The following is an 18,114-nucleotide window of genomic DNA, read 5'->3' on the forward strand; positions in this document are numbered from 1 at the left end:
TAAGTACATGTACATGCATCTCAGGTGCCCTTGGATGACTCCTGCGGGAGGGAACCTGGATGAGCCCTGCTGTGTGGTGGGCACAGCTGAGTGTCCTCATGGGCAAGCTGCCTACATGGACTGAGTGCCTGGACACAGCTCTGGGTGGCTGCTCCCCAGGCTTCCTCAACTGCAACCCAGGGCCTCCTCTAGGCTTGAGCTCCAGTGTCCCTGTAGGAGCATAGGCCCCGAACCCCAGCCTGTGGGCTGTCTACTGAGCCGAGGTCCCTGAGGGGCATGGGACTCTGGGCATTTTCTCCACAGCCAGGAAGGTTGAGGTAGCTGCAAAAACAACTGCACTGTTCTCACTGACAGGCCCAGACTCTGATGCTGGTGTGGGGATGGCTCGTTGGCCTTGAATGGCAGACCCAGGACCCTTGACTTTGCCTGAGAACAGCGGCCAACTCCAGACACCCTGGCAGTAGTCTGCGCCCTCCCTTCCGCTCCGTGGACTGATAATTTTCTATTATTTCTTCCTTCCTCCACAGGAAGCAGGCCTGTGTCTGCGCTGGGTATCCCCAACTGGGGCCCTGGGTTAGAGCTCTCCCAGGCTGGCCATACCTAAGGGCACACCTGCCCTCTCTTCCTCCATGTCTTCTTTTCGGCTGTCTCTTGACTGCCTTGCAGAAGAGACACAGATGATGCTTTCTGCAGGGCAGCAAAGATTTGAGCAGACCTCTGTGCCAGTTGCGAGAGTGGAGAATGCAGGCTGCCTACTTCTGAGGCGACATCACAGTGAGCCCCAAAGGCGTTTCAGGGAGGAACTCAGGGCCCCACAGCTCTTACTGTTGTTCAGAGTAGGTTCCCTCTAGAGTCCGTGTGTACCAGGCACTCGGAGAGGCCTGGCTGTGCTACCAGATGCAGGAACAGCTCTTAATTGTCCCTCACTTATAACAAGGTAACCTTCACAACAGAAAGACAGGTGGGTGCAAGAAAAACCTTTGCATCCTGTCTGGCTCAGAACCTTGGGTGACTTTGGAATTCAGAACAGTCCTGCCAGTTAAATTTCCTTCTTGAATGGTGGTGGTGGGAGTTGCAAACACAATTGCACATCTCCCTATCTCTCCTGGCACAGTGTAGTCTCGAGACTTGTGCAGATGCTAGCCCAGTTGCTGCCTTCTGCTCCATGTGTATGCACCACATCCCAGCCGTCACAGGGTGGGGTCTTTCATCCAATGAAACAGATCCTTTGCCAGTTTTAACCGGATGGGGCTGCTTGTCCTTTGGAAATTGTGTGTCACCTTCTGGGATTGGTGCCCCAGGCTTGTCCTACCCTTCCTTCTTACGGTTTATCCCTTACCCCAGCAGGGCGGCAGCAGTACGATCTCCTGGTGATCGGTGGGGGATCCGGCGGGCTGGCCTGTGCCAAGGAAGGTACGTGTCCTGTGTCCCGCTAGTGTCACCAAGTTTTCAGGGTCCCCTGGAATGGGTGTTGTCCTCAGGGCTGGGTGGGGATGTGCCCTGAGAGGCCATGAGCAGAATGCATTGTCTCCGCAACTGGCCTCCAGGGCCTTATCACCCTGCCAGGATCACCCCTGCAGTCTTGTCACTGTGCCCTGCTCCCCACTGCACCCCAGTTGTCTGTGCAGCACACATCAGTCAGGTTGGAACCCCAAGTCTGAGCCTGCCATCCTTGGTGCCAGCCCCAGGCCTCATAGGATCTCCCTCCACCCATGGGATATGTCTTCCACCACCCACGGCCTCCCTCAGACCATCCGTGCCTCCTGCCTCTTTGCTGTTTTGCAAATGCTTCCCTAGGTCCCTCTGGCCCTGTGCCTCGCCCTGGCGGTTGCCCTGCCTTCCCTGCTCTTCACCTGCCCCGTTAGCTGTGGCCCTCATTCACCTCCCTTCAGTCTTTGTTGCTGAGCTGGCTCTACTCAGAATTGTCCCCCTCCTGCACGTCCAGTTCCCATCACTGGCTCCGCTGTCCTTGTTCTTAGCCACGCCCGGCTAGGCTTTGCCTTCATTTTTTAAAGATACTTTCTCTGAGTATAGAATTTGAGGTAGACAGTTTTTTTCCTTTAGTACTCTAAAGATGTTGTCTCCTGTCTTCTCCCTTGTATTGTTTCTGATGAGAAATCTCCCTCCATCTTTATCTTTGTTGCTCTGTAGTGTGTCTTTTTTCTCTGTGTGTTTTTTTTTTTTTTTAGGATTTTTTTTCCTTTTCATTGGTTTGGAGCAATGTAATAATGGTATGCCTTGGTGTAGCTGTTAATTGTTTTTCTGCTAGAATTCATTGAACTTCTTGGATCTGTGGATTTATAGCTTTCATCAAACTGTGAGAATTTTTTTTATATAGGTTTTTTAAAGAATTAAATTTATTGGGGTGACATTGGTTAAAAAGATCATATAGGTTTCAAACGTACATTTCTGTATATTGCATTGCATGCCCATCGAGCCGTGAGACTTTTTAACCATTACTTCTTCAGAGCTTTGGTGTCTTCACTCTGAGAGCGAGGTAGCAAAGGCCCCCCTGGGGTCCCTGATGGGAGTAGACTGAGGCAGTGGATGGAGGCCCCCTGTGGTGTCTGGTGGGATGGAGAGGAGGAAGCAAGTCCACTGGGAGGGCCTGGCAAATCTGGGGCCTCTCCTGGGGAGTGGCACTCTTTCGATGCCTCCTAGCAGGCTTGAGGTGGGTGCTGGGCTCAGGTGGGCACTGGGCTTGTGCTGAGTGTCTAGGCCTGGAACCAGGTAGGGTAGGAGGCAAGGGAGAGCTGGTCCCAGAAGATTGTTTCCACCTGTGGACAGCACAGCTGGGTGGCAGCAGGCAGGGGGAGACACAGGTGCAGAGCTGGCGGGTGCCACTCGCCCTGGTCCTTTCCCACCCTCTTCTGGATCACATAGGCCCCTGGGATCCCCAGCCCCAAAGAAGCTCCCCGGTTGTGCCCACCTGCCCTCTCTTGTCATTCTAGCCGCTCAGCTGGGAAAGAAGGTGGCCGTGGTTGACTACGTGGAGCCTTCCCCACGAGGTAGGCAGCCCCTAACTGGAGCCGTGTGTCCTGGGGAAGAGGGTAGGGGAGGGCAGTTCATGGTACAGAGGGCAGCTGAGCCCAGAACCAGTCACCCCTGCCTTCCAGAGTCTCCAGAGAGTGTCCTGTTTCTCCTGTGAGCTGCCATTACTTTAAAGTTCCTTGCTCTTAAAAATGACTCTGAACACAATTATACAGAGCAGATTAGTAGGGCTGGGTCACCCAGGCCATGTTTGAGTTACAAACCACAACCTAAAGGAATTCTAAACTGTAGAAGAACAGGAAAGCCTTTGGAGTCTCCTGAATATAAATCTAAATGTGCTTTTCTCAACATACCAGGCACCAGGTGGGGCCTTGGTGGCACCTGTGTGAATGTCGGTTGCATCCCCAAGAAGCTGATGCACCACGCAGCGCTGCTGAGGGGCATGATCCGAGATGCCCCCCACTATGGCTGGGAGGTGCCCCAGCAGATCCCACATGACTGGTGAGGAACCTGGCTGTTCCCTGTGCTTTTCTTCTACCCATGGAGGAGGCAGAGGCTTATTCATCTGTTAACCCTTGGGGGAGCGTGCTGTCCCAAGGGGGCTTCTCACCTGGGGCAGCCCTGGGCCTCAGACATTTGGCAATGTCTAGAGACATTTTTGGTTATCACCACAGGGGTGGGGGAGGTGTGTGCTGCTACATCTACTGGGTGGCACCCTGGGATGCTGCTAAAGGTCCTACAGTGCTCAGGACACTCCCACAGAGGACAACCTGACCCTAAGGCCAGTGGCTTGGGGTGGGAGCCTTTTTAGTTTAGCAGCGGTGGGTGGTCCACTCAGAGCCATGCACAGGCAGGCCCCTTCGTGGTTCTCAGGTGACCTGGACGCAGGGCTGCTGCTGTGTCCTGACCACTGTGGACCAAAGCCCTGTTTCCTATGAGTCCAAAAGTCCACAGCCCCAAACCTGGGACTGGTGATGGCCATGGGGAGGGATACCATGTTTTACCATTTTTAGAAATACCTTTCAATTCTTGATGTTTCTGTTAACACACTATTTGCATCTAGCAGTCTGTTTGGGACTCCACAGATGCCACTCAAAACTTTCTGTTTTGTGCAATAACAGGAGGAAAATGGCAGAGGCTGTTCAAAACTACGTGAAGTCCCTGAACTGGGGGCACCGGGTCCAGCTGCAGGAAAGGTACTGAAGCTTCACCCCATCCCCTGGCCTCCTCTGGGTCATTTCAGACCTTGACAAGCCCTTACTCATGGGAGGCTCAGCAGCAATAAGATGAGAAGTCCCTGCTCATAGGGTGGAAGGTGCAGATAAGCAGCTGACAGGCACTTGCCCTGGGCATGGAGGCTACTCTGCGGGGTGGCACCAACAGAGCCCAAAGCAACAATGGGTGAGGGGGATGTGAGTGGAATGACCAGAGCGGGGCCATATCAGGGAGCAGATGTGCTTAGGGCTGAGAGCACGTGGGCCAGACATGGGGGTGTGGCATGGACCATCCAACTGGATGGTCTCTTCCTCGGATGGTCTCTCCTGCGAGGGTGGACCACCTATGTGTAAGGAGCCAAGTGAGCCCAGCCTAGCTGGTGCAAACAACTGCGAACCCCACTCCTCACCTCTCACCTCCCAGCCCCACACCTCACACCCTCTATACTGTGAACGTCACACTTTGTTGCACACTCTGGCCCCCTGGGCATGGTGAAGGGGCCCGGCGTTGTGTGCTAGAGCAAATGTCTGACACGATCACTCTCGCCTGAGACCACCAGGCCCCGTTAGCCCTTTGGGATCCCCAGCCCAGATGCTGACACTTCCTCCCTCTGAAGCCTCCTTCTGTCCTTAGGGGAGAGGTGCCTGAAACTGTACTTGGGTCATGGAGGATACAGTGCTCCCTCAGAGGTCTGGTGGCCCTCACTGGAGCATCCCTAGCTTGGTCCAGAGGGATCTTCCTGGGCTGTGCAGTAGGCAGCTGTTTTGTGCCCTCTAACCTAAGAAAGCTGAGCCAAGATGCTGCTACCCTGGCTTTCCCAGTGGTCCCCCAGGGAGTCAAGCCACATCGTGTCATTTCTTCTCCGAGTGGGACTCCAGTGGAGTTTTCTGGAGACACCAGGCTCTGCCATTTGTTCTGTCTGACCTCAGATGGGCACCAAACAGGCCAGACACTGGGCTGGCTCTAGAGCCATCCACAGAGGGGGGCTGGTGTGGAATTGTGTGTCTGTGTCCTGCAGCTGTTAATGGGTTGTGGAGTGAGTGAGGATTCCTGTAGGAGCTTCAGGTGGGACATGGAGGCACAGGGCTTGGCACTGGGGGGAATGCAAGGGCAAGGTGGCAGTGAGGGCTTACCAAAGCATCGCCTTTGTGATTAGAAAGGGTGAGTTGCTTCTGCACACACTGCTCCCCACCACCCTTGTGCTCTCATCACACCCATTCTCCTGGCCTCACTGTCCCCTAAAAGTTGGGAGTGATGCCTATCTTCTGGGCACCCTCTCTGCCAGCAGGAAATTGGTGGCTGGGATGTTTTGGGGTAACTGGGTGCACATGGGGACCTCTTCCTGGTGGAATGTGCCTAAGCGACAAAGACTGATCCCAGGGGAGGCCCGGACACTTCTGTCATGACACACCAGGGCTGTGCTTGGGCTCTAAGGACTGCGCTGACCTGGCTTCCATCCCTGCCTGGCAACTGTGGCCACCAGGTCCCAGGGAATCCCCTGGGGAGATGGCAAGCTGCCCCTCCTCTGCTCACCTCTTCCCCACCTGAACTGTGGGTGGAGGATGGTGAACTGTGGGCCCGCGCTCACATTTTACCAGCCTGCACAGTGCTCCCTGTTTCATCCCATAGGCAATGCTGAATTTGTATGGGAAATATTGGAAAATTCTATTTATTTTTGCAGAAAAGTCACGTACTTTAATATGAAGGCCAGCTTTGTTAATGAGCACGTGGTTCGCGGTGTCACAAAAGGTGGGAAAGAGGTGAGTCCTGACCCATCCTCGGACCTTGGTGCTCTTCTCAGTAGCAAGTGCTGCTGAGTTGAGGAGACAGATTCCTCTGAGGCTGCTTGTAATTCTTTATGAGGGATGAAACGGATCATGGACGAGTCACATGCCAGCTGCATGGGCGACGGGCGACAGGGTGGGTGATGAGCTGCTGACCACAGGGTCAGAGGTTTTAATTAGAATCGTGGGTCTCTGCCCTGGGGTACCTGCTGGCATCAAGTCCTCTGCGTCGGTGACCACAGTGTACCTGTTTGACTCTGGCTTTCTTGGTTTCTTCTCAGACTCTACTTTCGGCTGAGCACATTGTCATCGCTACTGGAGGGCGACCAAGGTACCCCATGCACGTGAGTGTCCTCAGAACACAGCCTTCCCCTGCTCCCTGGCCACGTTCATGGTCTCTGGGCTTACGTGACACACTGTTGGCTACACTCATGCTTCCTGCACCAGCAGCATTCCCCTCTCTCCCCATCTCTCTTCCTCTTCTTTAAAAAAAAAATGTTATGTGCTCACTATTGTTACTTTCTATTTCTCAATTCTCTTTCGAATCCCCTCGGCTGGATTGGGTCCCCGGGGCCCCCGCACCGCTGAGCCCTAAGGGCCGTTCTCAACCCTCTCTTCAGCGGGCTCCTGTTACACCACAGAGCTGCTCTCCTTTTATCTCAGCGCCACTCATCCTGTCCCCTTTGTTGATCCCTCCTTTCCTCTTCAGCCTCAAAACATTGGAACATCCAGGACTTAAGCCTTTTGCTTCCTCCTGCAAACCCCAATCTTTTTTTTTAATTGACATAAAATTCACATGCCATAAAATACACCCTTTTGAAGGGTACAGTTCAATGGGTGTTTCACAGAGTTGTGCAGACATCACCACCACTTAATTCAGGACATTTCCAGCACCCCAGCATGCGTCCCTGTACCCCTTAGAGTCGCTCTCCACTCCCTGCTTCCCCAGCGCCTGGCTGCCGCTGGTCTGCTTTCGGTCTCTGTGGACTTACCTGTTCTGGACATTTCACAGAAATAGAATCACACACGATGTGGCCTTTGTGCACTTAGCATGTCTTCAGGGTTTGTTCATGGTGTAGCACGTATCAGAACTTCATTTCTTTTATGACTGAATAATATTGCATTGTATGTGTGTGCCACGTTTTGTTCATACCCTTGTCCGTTGATGGGCATTTGGGTTGTTTACACTTTTAGCTCTTAAAAATAATGCTGCTGTGAAAACCTGTGTAGGAGTTTTTCTGGGGACTTAAGTTTTCACTTCTCTTGAGTATATAGTATACCTAGGATGGAGTTGCTGGGTCAAATATTAACTCTGTGTTTAACCTCCTGAGGAACTTCCAGACTGTTTCCCAAAGCAGCTGCACCATTTTATATCATACTCCTACCAGCGTGTACAAAAGTCATACTTTGTTTCTTTGCCTGTTTCATCATTTTTTGTTGACAACAGAACTTTTCAAATTAAATAATGTGTTAACTCTGGAAATCAGTCTCTCTCCGCAGTAGGATTTTGTTTATTGCCGTTGGGTGACTTTTCTGAACTGATTTTGTAAAGTCTTTGTTCTTTGTTGTGTGAGGCCTCTGAATCCTCTGCTCACTTAGCATAGTGGTCAGCTAATGACTGGACAGAGGCTTCTTTATACACCTGGAACCAAGGAATCTCCCCTCCTTGCTGAGGGCCCGGTGGGCGTTGTGAGGCAAACCTTCAGCCCTGAGCCAGGCAGGAGAGGCTCTGCCTTAGCTCTCACTTCCTGCCAGTGCAGAGCCCGAGCTCAGCCAGAGGGGAGAGCTCGGTGCCAGTTCAGGCCTTTCCCGGGTGCGTGCACAGCCCGGTGCCTACGCCTGGCTGTCCAGATCCCAGGAACATGTTGGAGGTTTTCAGAGCCCCTGTGGACATCTCATTCCTCAGCTTTTCCTTTTCCGCTTTTGGTTAGTGTGTTGTTTGCGTCAACTGTTATCCATCACTTCAGGCAGCCGTGATGTTCAGTCATTGGGCAAATCCTCCCCAGGGACAGGCTTTCAGCACTGGGCGAGTTCAGACGAGGTCAGAGGAAGACAAGCCTATCGAGAGGGGTCTTTCAGGAAACCACCAGCAAGGTCAACCAATGACTGCTCTTTGGGAAGGAGCTTTGAACAGGCTCCAGCTCCGTTCTGCTCTCTCCTGACTGTCATTTTTCAAGGCTGCCACTGAGCTGGGGGATGGGACCTAGAGTAAGTTAAAACTCCACGAAACCTACCATTCATACCAGGTTTCAGCCATTTCTCTTGTTTTAATGTTCCCTGTGTTGCCACAAGCCTTCAGTTAATTTCCAGAGCTGTGAAAAAGTTGAGTCCAATAGTTTTTGCTAGCTCTTTTGCTGTTTCTATGGAGGGGTGAACTTTGGGAGGTCCTCAGTCCACACCATTTTTGCTGAAGTCACCTCTTGGCCCAGTCTCACCCGTGGGGGCTTCCCTGTCCTCTCCCACCCCCCATGAGGAAGGTGGAGCTGAGGAAACGTCCCCAGGTGGGGGGATGGGAAGCAGGAGAGTACAGGGGGTGTTGGCTGAGGCTACATCCTCAAAGGTCTCCCAGAGTCCCCAGGAAATGGGCGTTGCAAGCCCTGAGTCTCCGCATGGGCCGCAGCAAAGTGCACAGGCCCACAGGGCCCACAGACCTGGAAGCCACTCCTGCCTCCTAGTTAGGCCCAAGTGGAGCACAGATGGAAGAACAGGACTGATTCTGTTTCTTCTCAGATGCCTAAACCCCGAGCCTCCAGTTTCTGTTTCGCACTTTTCTCTGACGAGGAAAAAGCATACCTCCCACCAGTCCTCAGAGACCACTGGGCCTTCCTTCTGCTGCCAGGCCAGCAAGAGCAGCCTCCAGAGGGGACCGGGCAGCTTGTGCACGGGGATGGCCCTTGGGCAGGCTGCATGGCTTTGTAGGATGACAGGGCGCTGTTGTCCAAGATAGCTATAGCAGCGAGGGGCAAAGTGGGTGACTATCAGTGACCCTCACCTAGTCTAAAGCTCCTGAAGGCCACAGTCAGCTCCCAGGAGCCAGGCAGCGATCTCAGCTCTTTTGAGGCACTGGGCAGAACCTCATACATACCCATGCCAGGGTGTCCATACTGGCCTGGCTCCACTCTGCCGGACCTGGGCTGGGCAGCTGCTGATGTCTCCGTTCACCGCGAGGGAGATGAGGCAGGAGCTGCCAGTCCTAGTGCTGACTCTTCTCTCTGACACTTCACCCAGGATGACCCTACTGCCCACCTCCCTGGGTGCCTGCCAAGACTTGCTTGTGTTTCAGTCCCTTTGATTTTCAGACCTTTTGGTTTTCCTTCAGCAAACCCAAGAAATCCCTGACTTTATTTTTTTTGCCAATTGGAATCATAAACTGTTTGAAATCCATTTCCTCTCCACCAGTACATCTTACTCTCACCGGCCTCTGAGAGAGCACTCGCCCTGATGTCCCCACCTGCTTGACAGCCCCTCACCAGGCCCCGCTGGGACACGGGATGATCTGTATAATTCCTGGGCATGGGCCCACCTGTGCTTCCCCTTGAGGGTGTCTGGTTGCATCCAGCCTTCAGCCTGGTGCCCTTGGAGATGGCTTGCCCTCCCACCCCCTGCTAGATCCCCTCCGCCATAGCTCTGGGTCTGGATGAAGGTTGGGGTCCTGGAGAGCAGAGAAGAAGGAGCTGCTGGCTGTGCCCTGGCACCCTGGTCACCGTGCATAGCCAAGGAGAGCTCGGTGCTGTTATGCCGGCCAGATGGCACACAGAGTTAGACATAGACAGGCCCCCTGTCCCTAGAGGCCACAACCTGAAGAAAAGTCTGTGGAGCAGGGAAGTGTACCCACAAGTGGGCTGGGGTGGTTCTGGTTGTGTTGTTTCTATAAAATGGGCATCCCCTTTGAGGAAGTGTTCAGGCCCAGTGACACGTCTCACATTGGTCCTCTTTTCTGGATAGATTGAAGGCGCCATGGAACACGGAATTACAAGTGATGACATCTTCTGGCTGAAGGAGTCCCCTGGGAAAACGTAAGACCTGATACGTGCCTGAGTGGGGGTCCCCTTTGTTCATCTTCATAAACGTCGGGGCTGTGTAGGATACTGTGTGGTCCTCTCTCCGAGTGCATTCTTTCCCATCTACCTGAGAGGAGAGAAAGCCCATTATTTGTGTCCCTGAGAGGGGTTGTTGACTCATCCTGTGACTATCTTAGAACTGATGGCACATGTGTCACAAAGTGAATCGCACATTTTTTGTCTAGGGCAATGATTTTCAAACAGGGTTCCCTGGATCCTCAGGGTTCTAGTGGGTCCTGTCAGAGACATCAGAGAGAGGGTTATTCAAGGAGGCAGAGAGGTTCAGGTCATCAGGAAAAGCTGTCACCTCCTCTGGCCTCAGTCAAACTTTCTTGCTTTCACCTGGTTTGCACCTTGGACATCCCAGAGATCTAGCAAGGAAGGTTCCAGAGGCCTCAGAAGCCAGACAGCTCCTGCCTGTGGGTTTTGGAGGGGACTTCATGCTCACAGGGACCAGAAAGACCACCAGAGGGCAGCAGAGGTTTAGTTGTGAGCAGCACTGGGCTGCCTTGGGACCTGCGTACAGAAAATACCGATGGAAAAGTGTGTCCAGAGGTGGACAGGCATGTGTGCACAAGTATACATGTGGGCAGTGTGTATGTGTCTGTTGTGTGCATGGAGAGTGTGTGCATGTCACACACTCTGCTCACTGTTATCATTTCCTGTTCATGAAGCAGTTTTGTTCAGGGCTGAGGCTGGATTCCCTTGAATAGATATATTGTAGTTTATTTTATCTTTCCACCATTCACAAGAATCTCAATAGTTTCTCTTTTTCATTGTTATAAAATGTTGCAATGGAAACCTTTGGTGTTTTTCACTGTTATAAATATTACAATGGAAACCCTTGATGTGCATACGTATACCTGTCAGGGTGTTTTCTCAAGTAGAAACCCCAGGTTCAGGGCAGGTGCCCTTCACACCTTCACACTTCCGCTAACATGCTCCCTCCTGGCGGGCTGCACCCTGTTACATGTGCATTTCTGCCTCCTGTCCCCCTTCTACTCACAATAAGGCATAAAATGGAAAGGATCCTTTCTTGCCCCCTCAGGTGAGCGCCATTTGCTTCTGCCCAAGGCATGTCTGGGTCCTTCCCAGCATCTGCGCTCAAGCTCATGCAGGTTTGTGTCCCTCTGTCCATCACCTCCCCCCAGCCTCCTAGACTGTGGTTTGTCTTTTGACTTGGAGATAGTTTTTCATGCAGAAGTTTTTAATATTTATGTTGTCACAGTTACCATTTTTTTCTCTTTATGCATAATTTCTGGGTTTCTGTTCTTCTGTCTTTGACTATCCAGTAGGTTTTATTTGTGTTTGCTGTTATTAGTTATCTTTTTATATATTTATTGGCCGTTTAAAATTGAGTGTCTGTATGTGAGTTTATGTGTGAGTGTGTGTGCGCGCGCACGTGCAAATTGTCAGCTTAGTCCTTGGCCTGCTTTCTTTCTGGTTTTTCTTTTTCTTCTCTTATCTCTTATCTTCCAGCTGGTTTGCATATTAGGACTGTGATCCCATGTCGTTTATGTTGCAGACTTTCTCAGCTTGTCATGTCTTTTAACTTGTGCAATGTACAAATGTTTTTTTTAATGTAACTTAGATCTCTTTTTACACTTAATGGGTTTTAGATTTATTGCATGTTCTGGAAGACCTGCCCCACCCCCAAGATTATTTTTAAAAAAAGCTCCAGTGTTTTCCTTTAGGGTTTCCACCCTTCAGATTTGCCTTTGTGTCCTGGGGTGTTTGCAATTCATCTGTGGTGTGGTGAGGTCGAGGCCAAGCTGCTGCAGTCCAGCGACACTGACTGCTCAGCCCCTCAACCAGTCTGAAAGCTCCATCCTGAAGTTGAGTCCCTGTCCTGCTCTGGCTCTCAACTCCGGTTTTCTGTGCCACTGGCGGGAGTGCCTGGCATTGTCTTCAGACAGGGCTAGGGAGGGAGGCCTGGCTGCAGTGGGTACTGGTGGCACTCAGCGAGGTGGCCCTGGCTTGCGCTGCTCCTCTGTGGCTGTGTGCTGGAGGCTGTGGCCCATTCCGCCAGGAAGACACAGCCCCAGATACTTTGGTCAGGAAAGAAACTGTAGTGTTTATTTTCTTCAGAAAAAAAAAAATTAGGAGATTTTTTTTTAAACAAGCTCTTTCGTTTAGAAGGAATCTAGGTATGTTATTGTTTAAGAAAAAAAGTGTTTGCAATGTATCAGTCACCCGTTTCGTTCTGAGCATGATTTATGTGAGGAAATGGTTTTTTTAAAAAATTAAGCTGGAGATATATCCCTGTACGATGCTTCTGTGAAAATGCAGCTTTTGTCCGGTGCTGTTAATGCAAGTTGTAACAGTGTGATATGGGAGTCAGTGTTTACATGTTACATTCCTCCGTGCAGTCAAAATAAGCCCGCAGGGTCTACAGTAGCATTTCTGTATTTTATCAGCTTGGGCTGGGGCTGAGGGGGAGGCCTCTGCTCACACTTGGAGGGGCTGTTTCTGCCAGATTTATTTGCCTTATAAATATTCCCCGTGTTTATTTTAACTCGCCTTTAAAATGGAGCTGAAATTAATATGGACCTGAGGGCTGCCCCCTGGCCCCAAGTGCCTCCTGTCAACCGGGCGGGACGTTTCTACTTGGCCCCATCAAGGAGGCCAGGCTGGTGGCCAAGGGTGCCCAGTGTGCCTGGTCTCCTACAGCGGGTGCTGTGTCCCAGCTCCCCCAAGGCCTGTTGGTAGCTTCAGGTGGGCACACCCAGTCCCAGGTTTCTCATGGGTTCTGCAGCATATACAGGCCTCTCCCTCTTCCTCTCTCCCCGTGATGGGGCCCGGGCAGCAGCTGGGACCTTCTTCCAGGGAGTGTCTTCATTGAGCACAATAACCAGTAGCTTCAGATCTGGCAAGTGGAGCCCACAGTGGGGCCTGCGGCTTCTGCCTCCTGAGTTTGCTCCACGCCACCTTCGCTATTCTTTGGACCCCACAGTGGCATCCTGGCCTCCTGGGCATGTGAGGAGACCCCTTTCCTTCCTTGCTGGTGTCCAGGTCTGAGGAGCCCAGGGCTAGACAGATGGCGGGGTGGGGGGTGGGGTGGCCAAGCCTGAGCCCAGTCGGTGGAAAGCAGAATCAACACCCTCACTACGCAGCTGGGTACCTGCCTTGGGACCCCTGGAGGTGACGCGGTATGTGTAGAGGACTCCTGATGTGCTGCGCGAGTTCCCGAATTTGTGACCAGGACCTTCTGAGGCCAGGCGGGGCCCGGGCCAGCACGTGCGGGGCCAAGGCAGGACTACACAGTTGGCGTCTTCAGCTTTGCCACCTGAACGCCGGCTTCGAGTCCAGCCTGTTTGCCTTTTCCATCAGTCTGTTTATTTTTCTGTGGAAACCCAGGGCAAGTTGCAGACGAGTGGGTGATTCTGGAGCAAGGACAGGGTCCTCTGGGCTGGCAGGAGTTCCTTGGTAAGGAAGGGGCAGGGGAATAATGGCCCCTTTGGGAAGCTGTCTGCCACCATGGAGGAAATGGGGGCCCAGAGGGGGTGTACAGCCCTACATAAGGGGGCTCAGAGGTGGCACTCAAGCCCTGCACCACCCAGCCTTTCAGCTAGGCAGCCCCCGGGCAGGTGGAGCAAGTGTGGAAGGGGAGAAAGGCGGCCCACTCCCCACAGCTCCTGAAAGGAGGCAGACACTGGTGTTTCTAGATCCAAGTGCCCCAGAGGCAGCCTGGCTCCACCTCAATCCCACAGCCCCGTGATGTTTGCTTGCTCACGTGGAGGGCCACCTCCCCTTTGAGGCCTGCTGGCCCCAGGCAGCCTGGTAGGGCTTGGGCCCAGCCACCCAACCCTCTGGTTTGTGTCTGCTGCAACTGTTCAGGTGCCTTAAGGGTGGGGAATCAAGGTCACTGGACTCTAGACTCCCTTGGCTCCCTGGCCCAGGGGGCTGACTCCCGGACTTGAGGTCAGCTCTCTGCAGACCTGGGCTCTGAGCTAGAGCTCTGGGCTGACTTCAGTGTCAGAACTTTCTCTGATGGCAAAGAGGACCTGAATGAGACTGGAGACACCTAGGGGCGGCTCTTCTCACACGTTGGACCTACCAGGCAACAGAGTTGCCATGTCCAGATAAGAACCAGGCCGCTTTTGTCCCCACTGCCCACTCGGGCGGCCTCGGTCTCCTTGAGGGTCTGCAGAGTGAGGAGCTGGCTGACCTGCCCTGCAGCTGCCCCGCCTGCTTGCCAGCCGGGACCGTGCACTGTCCTGCGGCTGCTCCACAGCCTGCCCTCTCTGTCCGTGGGCCCCAGGGAGAGCGAAGCCGGGAGCGGTTTGTAACTTGGGCTGATCTTGTGCTGCCTGCCGGAGGTGGTCGTGGAAGGAGCTTTGTTTGATTCTTGTTGAGTCCAGGAGCTGATTGGGTACTGGAATCATTTTGCTCCCTTCCCGCAAGCAAGAGAGAGAATGTAAGTTTTACTTTTTGAAGAACCACAGCCGTCAATTTAGGAAAAGTCACTGCTGCTTAATTTTTTCATTTTCTGCCTAACTTCCATATTCATTTAGTGTGACATCCTTATGTCCAGCAAAAGGGAGCTTAGCCAACAGCCTGGACCTGGCTACCATTTTGTAAAGCACCGCTGACCATCTCCCGGAGCGTGTCCCTGGGACTAAGACGTGTAGGGCTGAGGAAGACACCTCCTTGAGGTGGCACCCGTTATGGGGCCAGAATGTAGAGGCTCTGTCCTGGTCGAAGTGGGCCTAGCAACAGGCTCTGAGGGTAGGATGGGGCTGGCCCACACAGGGGAGGAGGCCTTGGGTCCCCACCCCCTGCACTGCCTCCCTGGGGCCCGTTTGGCATTTCCTGCGCTGGCAGGACTGCCAAGGGGCCAGGTGCCTGCCATGAGGCCCTCACTTTGTGGGTATTCCCCTTGGGGAGCAGATCAGGGGCCTTCAAACTCGAGAGGCAGGTGGAGAGCTCTTTAAGCCAGGGCTTCATGGGTTTGAATTAAGGCTTTTGTTTCTGTTTCCTTCCCCCATTCAGATTTTGAACAAGAAAGCCTGCCCTGTGATTAGGCTAATCCTACTGTAGTTATACATTCGTGTAAAATGTTTGCAGACCGAAAAGCACGGAGTAGAACTGCCCAGAACACATGGAAAACTGAATCGGGCTCCAAGTGCAGGCGGTGACTTCTGGCGTGGGCTGATCCCTAGCCTTGGCCTCCCACTGCAGTGATAGGCAAGTTTCCAGCCCTCAGAATCCCAAACAAACTCGTCCTCTGACTTCTGCTGGTAGCACTGCTGTCCTCCTGTGGCTGGCCAGGGCCTGAGTCGGTCACTGTGACTTGGCACCAGTCCCAGCCCATCATTCCCAGGCCCCCATCCAGGCTGAGGGTCTCCTCAGTGGCCAGTGGAAGCAGATCTGCAGTTTCACACTTACCAATAAAATCAAAATGGTGCCCCTGCCTTCTGGCACTCTCCCCACTCACGACCTGGAGGCACTGGTGTCTGTCTCCACTTTTCCTGCAGCATGTTCTTACTATAGTCCATCTACCATTAGTACCTGCCGGGATTAAAGCTGACATTGGGCTTATCCATCCTTACATCACCTCCTCTTGTTCAAAGGCTGAAGGAGTTCTCTGGCTCAGCTCTTGGATCCTTCGTTCTTCAAAGAATGATCATTATTTGATAAATTTGGGGCCGGGCTGGAGTGAAAACCAAGACGGTTGGTTGATAATCCTGCCTCATGAAGGCAAGAAGAGGCCCAGAGTTGCCCTCGATATACCTGGGATGCCTGCTTTTGTTTGTGAGATTTCAGCTGCACACATTTCTTAAGGACACCCCCTTAGGAGAGGCCTGGCTGGTGCCTCCCTCCTCCCAAACATACCCTCTGTCAGCGACTCAAAGCTGGTGGCCTGGGGTTGGGGCACCCATGACTTTGAGATGGGAGTGGGAGGCCCAGGGCACTGAGGAGTCTCTGTGGTAGGAGCTGGGGATTCGGCATTTGCCTGCCCTATCTCCCCATCCAGCTCCCTGTCTGCATAGTGCAGGGGGGTGGGGAGGTGTGTGGGGGCTGCAGAAACAATGTTCTTGCCCAAATGGCGGCGTTACATACAGCAATGTGGCATGAGGGCCTGGAGCTGTTCTGTAGGCCATGGGCTGTGGACAGTCCACTCCGCAGGATGGCCCACTTTTACAGAGACAGGAAGGCTCGTAGACAAGCAGGGACAGGCTGGTTGGAGGACAGAGGTGTTGCCCTGGTGCCTGCACAGCACGCCTCGCCAGGAGGCGGTCAGCCCGCACCGTTGCTGCCCCCGGAATCGGAGCAAAGGGCATTCGCTGTGTGTTCAGCATTGATGCTCTAACCCAACTTTGTTCCTGCATTTGGGGCGGGATAGTCAAAGTAGCTAAAATGTGTTTGTATCATAATCTCATATCTTAAAGAAAGGCTTATACCTTTCACCATATACATCAAGTCCAAAAAAAGGTAGGTTTTATAATTTTGAAAATGTACCTATGCATAGACATATATGTGATACAGGTGCATGAGTCACCCTTGGCTTCCTCATGTACTGAGCATGCTGCGGTCAACCCAGGCGTGACTCCATGGCTCTGTCCCCAGCTCCTGAGAGGAAGCCATGCACCAGTTGCTTCTCACAGGGCACCTGCGGGAGTGTTCCATGGGATACGCCACTTCTTGAAATGGAATTATATCATTAGTACCTGCCGGGATTAGAGCTGACATTGGGCTTATCCATCCTTACATCACCTCCTCTTGTTCAAAGGCTGAAGGAGTGATCTGACAAGCCCACCCACACATCGCCTCCCAGGCTGGGAGTTTTCATTCTGCGTTCGGTTCCGTGCATATATGCATGTGTGTGCATGCGTGCAAGTGTGTATGTGTGTGCATGCAGAGCGAGGAGCTGAATTACAGGAGAGGCTTTATACTACTGTGGCAGATATTTTAAATGATTCTGCTGGGTCCCAGTGTCCTGTGTCTGCCCCTCCTCCCAGGTACCCTCTTCCTTGCTCAGAGGAGCTGGCTTTCCAGGCCCTGGGCCTGTGTGTGTAGGGGCTGGACAGGCAGGTGTCAGCACTTCCAGCCTGGCCTTTCATGGTCCAAGAGTGTTCTGCCCATAGGTGATGCTTTCTAGGAGCCCCCACCCCACCGTCTGTTGCCCTCCCCATTCTGAAAAGCATCTTTGTCCCCACCCTGGCTGCAGGTCCAGAGAGACCCCAAGGCAGAACTGACCTTAGGACAGAAGGAAAACCCTTCTGCTTCCTCTTAACAGCTTTTCCCAACATGTCTGTGGAACCCATGTCAGCCCCATTTCCAGGGCCTTTCATAGGACATGTGCTGTTTTGTCACTGGCCACTCACATCCTTCACCACCAGGCAATTTTCTGATTCAATGACACTGTTTGTCATGTTGTATTTCACAGCTGCAGCCTCTGGGAAGTAGGTTTTGTACCTTGGGACAAACTATTTGAACAGTCAGCCCCAGCTGACTCATCAGCAGTGACACATCAGCTGACTGAAGGGCCCTGTCCCCACGGCAGAGCCCCCACTGGGAACAGCTGCTTGTGTGTGATGGTGGGCCACATGTGAGACTCACTGCTGTTCTTTTTCTCTGTGTTCATTCCTCTAACAGGTTGGTGGTTGGAGCAAGCTGTATCCTTTGATAGCATGCAGGTGACAAAGGTCCTTGCCTATAGTCTGGAGAGTGGACACTCAGTGCCCAGAGCCCCTCCCCTGCTGCTCTCCCTCTGTCCGGGAGTACACCCTGCTGCCTGGAAACAGGCACTTACAGGGCCACTCAGACTGGATGACCTGCACTCAGGGGACAATTTTAGGCTGACCTTTGAGGCTAGGGCTTCCTGGAGGCTTTTCCTGAGCCGCACACGGAGGCAGCTCAGACAGCTGGGCCAGCTGGACACAGCCGTGAGGCAGGTGACCCTCCCTTGAGAGCAGCCCCACTCACTCAGGCCGGTGCCTTTAGAGGGAGCAGTAGACCCGGAGAGGGTCAGGAGAGGAGCTGCGGGAGGACCTGGGGTCAGGAGGGGGGACATTCAAGGAAAGATGAAAGTGCTGGGACTGCTAGCAGAGAGCATGGGC

General features: G+C 53.1%; 1 protein-coding gene across 1 annotated transcript in view; it reads left to right on the forward strand.

Moving 5' to 3' along the window:
- The first annotated feature begins 1,301 nt into the window (after positions 1-1,301).
- Positions 1,302-18,114, forward strand: part of TXNRD2 (thioredoxin reductase 2) — a 38,104-nt gene continuing 21,291 nt past the window's right edge. The window contains exons 1-8 of the mRNA XM_016204360.2: positions 1,302-1,413; positions 2,952-3,008; positions 3,348-3,492; positions 4,113-4,187; positions 5,888-5,966; positions 6,272-6,334; positions 9,936-10,006; positions 17,651-17,670. Of these exons, the coding sequence (XP_016059846.2) occupies positions 3,407-3,492; positions 4,113-4,187; positions 5,888-5,966; positions 6,272-6,334; positions 9,936-10,006; positions 17,651-17,670 (394 nt within the window). The 5' untranslated portion in view covers positions 1,302-1,413; positions 2,952-3,008; positions 3,348-3,406. The remainder of the gene's footprint in view (positions 1,414-2,951; positions 3,009-3,347; positions 3,493-4,112; positions 4,188-5,887; positions 5,967-6,271; positions 6,335-9,935; positions 10,007-17,650; positions 17,671-18,114) is intronic.

The sequence above is a fragment of the Miniopterus natalensis genome, chromosome 20 (genome assembly GCF_054644295.1).
Source record: "Miniopterus natalensis isolate mMinNat1 chromosome 20, mMinNat1.hap1, whole genome shotgun sequence".
NCBI lineage: Eukaryota > Metazoa > Chordata > Mammalia > Chiroptera > Miniopteridae > Miniopterus > Miniopterus natalensis.